The sequence below is a fragment of the Megalops cyprinoides genome, chromosome 17, assembly GCF_013368585.1.
Source record: "Megalops cyprinoides isolate fMegCyp1 chromosome 17, fMegCyp1.pri, whole genome shotgun sequence".
In the NCBI taxonomy this organism is placed as follows: Eukaryota; Metazoa; Chordata; class Actinopteri; order Elopiformes; family Megalopidae; genus Megalops; species Megalops cyprinoides.
This window is the reverse complement of record NC_050599.1, coordinates 29,058,327-29,068,652: the sequence shown is the minus strand read 5'-3', so window position 1 is coordinate 29,068,652 and position 10,326 is coordinate 29,058,327. Positions and strand designations below refer to the sequence as shown.

At 43.3% G+C, this 10,326-nt stretch overlaps 2 protein-coding genes across 2 annotated transcripts; both read right to left on the bottom strand.

Annotated features, from left to right (window-relative positions):
* Positions 1-408: 408 nt before the first annotated feature.
* On the bottom strand, positions 409-1,100 carry LOC118792592 (histone H2A-like). Its single transcript, XM_036550473.1, has one exon. The coding sequence runs from the start codon at positions 1,029-1,031 to the stop codon at positions 657-659; it is 375 nt and encodes a 124-aa protein (XP_036406366.1). The 5' UTR covers positions 1,032-1,100; the 3' UTR covers positions 409-656.
* An 889-nt stretch (positions 1,101-1,989) lies between these two features.
* LOC118792368 (histone H2B-like) lies at positions 1,990-2,364 on the bottom strand. Its single transcript, XM_036550201.1, has one exon. It carries the CDS (start codon positions 2,362-2,364, stop codon positions 1,990-1,992), a length of 375 nt encoding a protein of 124 aa, XP_036406094.1.
* Between the last annotated feature and the right edge of the window lie 7,962 nt (positions 2,365-10,326).

Below are 10,326 nucleotides of genomic sequence, written 5' to 3'. Positions count from 1 at the left end.
CTTATCAAGGGAAATTTAATGAATGGAAAACAATGGGTAAATGTGTATGGGCAGGTCATTGTTAGCGGAACTCTTGGAAAGTATATATGCAAACTCCACTTCTGCATATTAAAATAACCAGGATTTCATTAAAATACAGAGCAACCAGGTAGGCAGTATAAATTTACTCGCTCATTGCAGTCCTGAGAAAGCGCAAGGATATATAAAAAGCTCAACTAAACCTCAAAAGGTTAAAAATTTAAGACCATATCGATCTCAAGTTGCTGTTGTCTGGCAGTAAATTAAAAGGACCACTCCTTTTGCAGCTTCCAGTTTATGGAAGTATACATTTGGTCAATTCATTTACTCTTCCAGCTCGGGTATCCAGCGATCTGTCCGTCACAAAGAGCACTGTGCAGTGCTTAAGGACCACAGAGTTACAGCCATTGCTGCTGCTGGGTATTCATACAGTGATGCGAGGCGACTCACGTGGTAATGTGGACAGCCGGCCAGCGAAGTAGCAACAAATTCTCGACTCCTTGACGCGTGGCTCAGTTCTCGCTGGGTTAAAACTTCGACGGCGAGTAAAGGGCAGTTTCGCACTTTTAAAAAGACATGAGTGCGTGGCTCTTAAAAGAACATTTGGGTTATTGGTTCAGTGTCGGACGCTGCGAGAGTTACTTGGCTTTCTCGGTCTTCTTGGGCAGCAGCACAGCCTGGATGTTAGACAGAACGCCGCCCTGAGCGATAGTGACGCCGCCCAGGAGCTTGTTCAGCTCCTCGTCGTTACGCACTGCAAGCTGCAGGTGACGGGGAATGATACGGGTCTTCTTGTCCCGAGCAGCATTTCCAGCCAGCTCAAGGATCTCAGCCGTAAGGTACTCGAGCACGGCGGCCAAGTAGACTGGGGCACCTGCGCCGACGCGCTCGGCGTAGTTTCCTTTGCGGAGCAGTCTGTGAACACGACCGACCGGAAACTGGAGCCCAGCCCTAGATGAACGAGTCTTGGCCTTAGCCCTAGCTTTGCCACCGGTTTTGCTTTTTCCGCTCATGTTTAACTTCGCAATACTTTTTCGGCAACTGTCATATGACGCAGATAAGGTTCGCGAGCCTAGCTTATAGCCATACGCTACGCATTCATTGGACAAGGCTTTGATAGGATTTCATCCAATCACATCGGAGCAAGCTTTCTGCGCGGGTGCTCAATTTTAACAATGTTACCGATGGAGAATTGATCGTCTCACTAAAATGTATCCGTACAACAGCCTCCACACTGAACGTATAGTGTTGGTTTTCAAAGAGCGTTCGTCACTTGTGAACCTATAGCCGACAACAATGTAGAAAGTTACCCTCGCGTATAGAATATGCATATTAGTTTTTAATTTTTTAACGGTCTGTATTGCTCCTCTGTACAGCTTATTTCCTAGTGTTTGTGCATTACTTGTGGTGTCCAGTAATAAATGAATTTCCCATCAATAGAGCACTGCTACTAAATGACATGCAGGGTCAATTCAGCATTGCCCCAGTAATTGCCCTAGTTCTATAAGGGCACTCACAGCTTAGCCAGAACGTGTCGAACATTCCAGAAGTCATGCATGAGTGCGTTATTCCCACATTTTTATACGGAGTGTGCAGGCTGACCTGCTGCTGTGTGCTTGAGGGTATGACGTTGTCGAAATCAATGAGTGAGTGAACACTGGACTGTGGAGATGCGTGCGGCGCTTGTGTAGCGGATGTCGTTGCAAAACTGTCGTGATTATACACACGGTGGGATCAGCTTCAGTCGATATTTTACTGAGCACTTCGTCTTAACGCAGCCCGCTCTCCGAGTGCCAAAGCTACTGAGGCCAGCTAATGTGGTCCCGTTTTAATTGTATCTAGCTTTAGCCTAGGTACTTTTATAACGACTCAAGCGGAACTCCCACCACTAGGTAAAATGGTTTCTGCCTCTTACCCGAAAGAATGGGTGGCTCTGAAGAGCCTTTCGGTTGGACTTGTCGCCACGCCACTTTACTTTGAGCTAGTGTACTTGGTGACAGCCTTGGTGCCTTCAGACACGGCGTGTTTGGCCAGCTCTCCAGGCAACAGCAGGCGCACGGCAGTCTGGATCTCTCTGGAGGTGACGGTGGAGCGCTTGTTGTAGTGAGCCAAACGAGACGACTCACCGGCGATGCGCTCGAAGATATCGTTCACGAACGAGTTCATGATGCCCATTGCCTTTGAAGAGATACCCGTATCAGGGTGCACTTGTTTCAACACCTTGTACACGTAGATAGCATAACTCTCCTTCCTGGACTTTCTACGCTTTTTGCCGCCCTTACCGGCCGTCTTAGTGACGGCTTTCTTTGATCCCTTTTTGGGAGCAGACTTGGCTGGTTCAGGCATTATCACACACACACACGAATAAAAGCTCTTAATCTCCGTACTTGGTCTATATATAGGGTGTATGCAAATTTACCCACGATCTCTGCCCAGCCTTTTATCGCAGGATCTCATTGGCAGATTCTTCCGAATCCGATGACATTCACATTCGATTGGCTGACTTCCTTCGGCGGGAATACCACACGCCAAAACGTTAGCCATCCATCGAAACAAAGGATTTCTACCGCGCGATTCCCACTTTGTCTCTTTTTTTCTTTTGTATTATTTCTTAATCTTTATTTTTTGCAAAACAATTTACAGTATGTAGGTACCATTAGTCAAGAAATACATTCAAGACACATATGAAACGCATATGAAAAACCAAAAATCTACACAACGTACATTAATCATACGTCAACATGCTGGATAATATATAAACATCTCTCTCTCTCACACACACACACACACACCAGACTATGATATTCAACAGGCGCTTAAAACTCAACTTTTTCTCTGCCACAAATAGTCTTCTATCTAGTTGTGACAGTAAATATCCAGCTGTATAAATGGATAACATTGTAAAGAACTGTAACCTATGTAAGTCGCTTTGGATAAAAGCGTCTGCTAAATGAATAAATGTACATGTAAATGTATACAGTTACAATGAAAGCATGAAAACTGGGGTGTGTTCCAGAAAGCCGGTTTGAAAATCGTAAATTTAAACTCGAATTCGGACTTGAGTTAGCAAAATGCCACACGTGCTGAATTTTTGGTTCCAGAACAGATGATTCCAATTCCGGAAACTAAGTTCATTCAATCTCGGATAGGCTGAGTCTGAATTGTGCGCGTTCGCGGCGAACTTTAAAAGCCATCATCAATCGAACACTGAAGATGTGATAAATGATGGATTCTGACAGAGAGAAACCACGTGCAACGTTTTTCACGGCAGCAGAGCAAGAAGTAATAATGACAGCGTACCAAGACTACCGGCAAATATTCATAAAGAGAAGCAATACGGTGACAGCAGCAAAGGAAAGGGAGATGGCGTGACAAAAAAATTGGCGACGGAGTTAATGCGTAAGATTATCAAGTTGTGTAAAGTGGTTATGTTGCATTCAATATTTAAAGTAACTTTTGAGAATTTGAATGTAATTTTGCCTGCATTGTACACTATAATACTGAATGCATTTTATGTTTTTGAACCAGATGTAACCCCAGTGGTGTGAAATGCACTTGGCAGCAGGTAAAGGTCAAGTACAAAAACATGATTCAATCAGGTAATATTTCATTTGCTTTATTGCTAATTTGTTTCCTCAATTGTAAATGTAGGCCTAGGCATTACAGTTGAGTTTCACTTTGTAGCCAACAGGAAGAAGGTGGAGGCCCGTAAAACGGGTGGAGGGTCCCCCACCACCCCGTCTGAAGAGCTGGCAGTCTGCCAGAATGCAGAAAGGCCATTTATGGATGGCATTAGCTCATCGGAGCCAACTACTCCCCAGGACACAAGAGCCTATATAAATGGTAGGTTTATCATATTTGAATAAAGGCTGATCACTGATTAACACTTACATGTAACCACCTTAATTTCCAGTGACTGAAGGTGTCCTCAATCTTCTGGACATTCCACCATCAGTAAGTGGCTCATTCTCAACAGATTTTGCCTGATGCATAGGTTTCAAGTAGCCTATATTTAAAACATTTTATGTTCTAGGATGAAGATAATGAGACTCTCTCAGCATTTACAGAGAGGCCTGTGGAGGTATACCTTAAATTCTGAGAGGGGTATCTTCTAATTTGGTGACAGATTAGAATCTTGCCATGTCATTGTCCTGTCAGACCACAGCTGGCTGTTCCCCTTCCCCTGTGGAGGAATCCCCATCCAACTCCAGAGAACATCTTCGACATATGAAAAGCCATTCTTACTGTGCTATCAACCATGTGTCTAACTGAAATCATAAAATAAGAACACTATAACCTCCTCTAACAAAATGTCGTCTCTCTTCCCAGATGGCAGTAAAAGATCTATATAAAGTCCATCTGGAGAAGCAGATTAAAAAATGTGACCTCCAGATGGACCACATACAGCTTCAAATAAAAAATTTAAAAAAAAACTTGAAATTGAATTACTGGAGCACAAGTTAAAGGTGGGTTTATAAAATGATTTTATTTTTCCATTGGTGTGCATGGTGTTAATAAATTAAAGCTTGGTCTTTCATTTTCATTTGCAGGACATAAAGAGTATTCATTGAGCATGCACAAAAAAATAAATGAATTTTTAAACAAAACTGCAAACAAAAAATGCTATGCTTCCAACTTTGTGGCAACAGTTTGGGGAAGGCCCTTTTCTATTCCAACATGACTGTGCCCCAGTGCACAAAGCAAGGACTATAAAGACATGGTTTGATGAGTTCGGTGTGGAAAAACTTGACTGGCCTGCACAGAGCCCTGACCTCAACCCCATCGAGCACATTTGGGATGAACTGGAACGGAGATTGCGAGCCAGGCCTTCTCGTCCAACACCAGTGCCTGACCTCATAAATGCTCTACAGAATGAATGGGCACAAATTCCCACAGAAATACTCCAAAATCTTGTTGAAAGCCTTCCAAGAAGAGTGGAAGCTGTTATAGCTGCAAAAGGGGGACCAACTCCATATTAAAGTATATGTATTTGAATACAATGTCATTACAATGTAATGGTCAGACGTCCGAATACTTTTGTCTATATAGTGTATATAAATGCTGTCCAATGGTGATCATTTTATGAAATATCATATGGTGCGACCGACAAAAAAAAAAAGGACATCATACAGCACCATGCCAATTAAGGGTCACTGGAGACGCGTGGAAGGTCAGTATGACTCTTTAAAATTGGGAAAATAATCACCTTTTTAACTGCTATTGTGTGGTTGACACAATTGAGCATCATGTGATATGACCTCAAAAAGGCACTGAAAATTGTGTTGTATCTAAAAATTCATAATTTGTTTATAAATTCCATAATGACCTTGTGTGAGAAGAATGCCTGTTTTGCTTAGGTGGCCAGTTCTTTTGCCTGTAAATTTTGAACTGAACTCTAAAACATGTGGTGTGACCAAATGTCATGTGGGCCGACCATTGCTGACCATTGTCCATGATGGATACATGTCCTGGTTTGCAACTTTCTGTGCTTCAAAAAAGATCCAAAAACGATTTAGAAGATTAAATTTAACATAAGTTTCCCACGGGTAATTGTGTTTTAATAATGCTTTATAACTTTAATTTTATTTTAATTATAATTATAATACAAATTATAATTTTAACCCATTTCCCAGATGCCATTGACAAGCAAAGAAAAGACGGCACCCCACTATCCATGGCACCAAATCCTATGTGACACTGTCTGACAGCCTCTGTCACAATGAGAGAGCAGTGTGGGCACACCTTGAGCCCATCTTGAAAGCGCTTAGGGCAACCTTCCATCAAATCACTCATACATACATCATACATATTATTAGTGACGGGCCTGTTCTCCTCAGTACTATGTCTTTCCTCTCAGGACTCAAACAGGTGACGTGGAATTATTCAGAAAGGTCCCATGGCAAAGGTGCCCCAGATGGCAATAAAGAGAGAGGCCGATCTTCACATTCAACGAGGAGGTGAGCTTCAGACTCCAATGGATCTCTATGCTCAACCAAAGGTCTGGATCAAGCATAACCCACTATTGGATGATTGAAAGGATTATCGGAAATTATGACGAGTCATCTGCTGGCAATTTGGTGGCTGTTAAAACCTGGCGTGTTTTGAAGATGCCCTTATCTTCACAACCTGCACAAATTAGTCACAGGGAAGTGTCATGCTTCTGCAACAGTAATGGTAGACCTGCGAGACACAGGAAACCACAGTGAGAATCCCTCGGGCTCTCCTGAGCCACCAAGTGATCGATCCAGTCTACAAGATTTGCAGGGCAAGTTTGTGATCGTCAGGTATGATGAGCTTCCATATGTAGGCCAGGTACTTAAGGTTGTTGGAGAGCACATACAGGTTAGCTGCATGTGACAGTCAAGTGACAAGGATCTGTTTCTTTGGCCACAAACGCAAGATGTCATCTACTATGTCCACAAAAATATCCATTCTGCTATCACAGAACTCAAGCCAGCAGGCCAACGCTTCCCTAACCTGAGCAGCCCAGACTGAGCAAAGTTCACAAATGGCTCTATTACCCTCCAAATCTACCAACTTTCAACTTAACACTCATAATATGAATTATAGTTCTTAAAATCATCACAACCATTTGCTTTCTTTTTTTGATGAAATGCTTCGGATGAAATACAACTGAATGGAATTGTCAGGGCTCAGACACAGACTCAGATGCAGACCACGAGAGTTTCAGGTTCCAGGCGGCTTTTATTTCAATCACTGGGCAAGAAAGCAATGGCAGGACAGACAGGGTCAAATCCAGGCAGGCAGTCCGAAGGCAAACAGGGATCAATAATAGGAACAGGCAGGGTCACACCAGGTAGGCAGGCGGATCAGGCAATTAGGGCAAGGCAGCAGGCAGAGACAAAGTAGAGGAACAGGCAAAGTCAGCACGGGAAATTCCAAGCAGAAATTGCAGGCGGGACCGAAACAGGCACAAAACACTACAACGAACTGGCAACAAGACAGAGACAAGCAGGGTAGACATAGGGCTGGGGTGACGAGGTGATGGGATGCAGGTGGGCAGGCAGGCAGGTGGAGGAGATCAGGTAATCAGGTGGGCGGGGAACAGGGCGGAGAGCGGGGCAGGGCTGGAACACAAGGAAAACGGTAAACAAAAGCACATGGACCACATTGACAGATAGGGAGAACACCAAAACAACAGCTAGAGGACCGGAGTACTGACAGGAATACACAATGTCAACCGAACTGTTATAAAATGTTTCTGAAGAGAATTTGTTTTCTCTGAGTTTTTTGTGTTCGGGTGGATTTCATGAGGTAATAAATTCACTTCATTCTGTTTGTTTCATGGAATTGATTGTTCTCTGGTCCTTTATGACTGGATATTTAACCTCATGCAGTCTTGTCATCATTTGGTGCGACCGTTGTATTTTTGGGCGATGAGGTCACCCAGCACCCCAACCTTCTCCGAATTGCTCCTAAATGGTCACGTTAGTTTCTGCTACGTTTGTGCCGGTTTGTGCCATGATAATTTTCATTTGTGCGGTCATGCTTTGGATAAACACTGTACTTCATGGCAAAAATTCTGTGACAACTTCCAGAACGCTGCTTTCTCCATAACGAAGAAAGTGGGTTCTACTGTGCATCGTTTTGCTGGTTGGTGCCCTGAAAAAAAACTTGGCATTACATTAATTTCCTGATAGGCCTACACAGAGCGCTTCAATGCCAAGAGCAATAACATTACATGGGATCCCAGTAAACTTACGTTGCAGTGTTATTTGGAAATATCCAACACTTAAAAATGACAAGCACTTGTAGCTATTTTTTAAGCCAGCTAATTACTTACAAGGCCTGAGCTGCATTTGCTAATTAGCTGGTTAACGTTAGTTACATAGTAGCCGTCAAGGTAATTAACGTTATTAAATGACGTAGCTTGCATCTGCACTTGGAACTTCTCTTTCGGGGAAGGAGGTTTGGATTGCGTGCGGTCCCTCTTGACCTGTAGTGCCGTGATCACCGTCTAAAAGGGAAAGGCTGGGGCAATGTCACATTTAATGATATCGACTTAGTCCACAGTTAATATCTGAATCCAACCCAACCCACAGAGGCTATTTTGGATTGTTTCCAATAAAGTTTGAATGGCGTCAGCAATGATCACGTTATATCCATCTAAAAAAACATAGCAGCACGAACAAATATGTTTAGCCTACGGCACAAACGTCGGGGTGCTGGTGACATCACAGTCTATAAAATACAATGTTTAGCCTATGTCTTTTAAAAAATGAAAACATAGCAGCGTAAACAAAACATACAAACGTATAGTTAGTTAGATAGCTATCTATTTTGGACAATTTGTGAATCATTACACACCTACCCTTACGTTTTACAACACAATTAGCTCCCTCTGAGCGGATTAGGCCTACAACTTTGTCCAGGTTCTAGTGCTGCACGAGCTGCGTTATTCGTGTCAAATCTGAGCTACTGACTAGATGTAAGTAACTTAAAGGTGTCTGTCTGATATTTGTCCTACTTTTTAAGTTATATATATAAAAAGCGCATTTATTTTTGTGTGTTTTATTGCCAGCGTTAATGTATTATTTTTACCTAACGTTAATGACACAGGGCACCAACCAGCAAAACGTTGCACAGTAGAACCCACTTTCTTCGTTATGGAGAAAGCAGCGTTCTGGAAGTTGTCACAGAATTTTTGCCATGAAGTACAGTGTTTATCCAAAGCATGACCGCACGAACGAAAATTTTCATGGCACAAACCGGCACAAACGAACGAGACTATTTTGGAGCAATTCGGAAGAGGTTGGGGTGCTGGGTGACGTCACAGCACATACAATATAATTTGTTATATCTAAAAAACCATAGCAAAAACGAATTTTTTACGGCACAAACTAACAGTAATACCATTCCGAACTTTTTAAATACTTGGGGTGCCAACTTCACGCAGGTCCGAGAGAGGGGGTCGCCAGACAAGATCAACAATCCGGATGATCAAGTACACCTTATAAGTGTATGCTTTCATCCACCTCATTTATTTTAAAGCCGTTGTGGAGTCGCTGAAAACTGCGTGATGCCGTTGAGATTTATTCTGTTGATTAATACGTGGCAACTGGCTTAACGTTGTCCGCAGGTGCAGACGAGTAGAGGCCAGTTTCGCACATTTTATAGACACCGTTGGGTGGCTCTTAAAAGAGCCTTTGGGTGTGGGGCCAGTGGTGGTCGCTGCGACAATTACTTGGCCTTGACGGCTTTCTCGCAGCAGCACAGCCTGAATGTTAGGCAGAACGCCACCTTGAGCGATCGTGACGCCGCCCAGGAGCTTGTTCAGCTCCTCGTCGTTACGCACTGCAAGCTGCAGGTGACGGGGAATGATACGGGTCTTTTTGTTGTACCGAGCAGCATTACCAGCCAGCTCAAGGATCTCAGCCGTAAGGTACTCGAGCACGGCGACGAAGTAGACCGGGGCACCTGCGCCGACGCGCTCGGCGTAGTTTCCTTTGCGGAGCAGTCTGTGAACATGATCAACCGGGAACTGGTGTCCAGCAGTGACGTGTCGGTCGCGAACGAGTCGGCTCCGCCTCTTTTATGAGAACGACGTGAGCCGGCTTCCGTCTGAGAGCCGATTTCTTTTTTTTTGTTAATTAATACACGACATAATAATAGGATGACCTTTTCGCCACACTGCTCGGCCATGGGCACTCCATGCACTGACTGTCATTGCAATGTTTCACTGTTAAAACGGTTTGTTGCTGCTGTTTTGCACATTGTAATTTATTTTTTATTTGCTATATGGCACACCGTGTTCCGTTTTTCAGTGTGATTTGTTTGGAATGGATAGTTTATTATTTATTTTATTTGCTATGGACATCACAGTATAGCATTAGAATTGTAACATACATTTATGCACAAGGACCAGATGCACTGTGTTTAGTGTTTGTAGCGAAACGCTTATTTACAACGTTCAATATAAATAAAACGTTCAATATACATTGAATAATTTAAGTGATATACATGCACTCATACCAATCATAGGTCAAAACATTGCTAAATTTGGCTGAATTATAGGCCAGAAGTGGTACTAAATGAACAGCCGTTTGGGAGCCGAAAGAGCTGGCTCCTTTTGCGGAGCTCAGCCAAATGCCCACTAAAAAGAGCCGGAATTTCCATCACTAGAGGTCTTGTCCTTAGCCCTAGCTTTGCCGCCGATTTTGTCTCTTCTACTTATGTTTAATTTTGCGATACACACGACACAAGCAGGGCTCGCGAGCCTAGCTTATAGCCACACGCAACGCATTCATTGGATAAGGCTTCGATGGGATTTCATCCAATCACATCGGA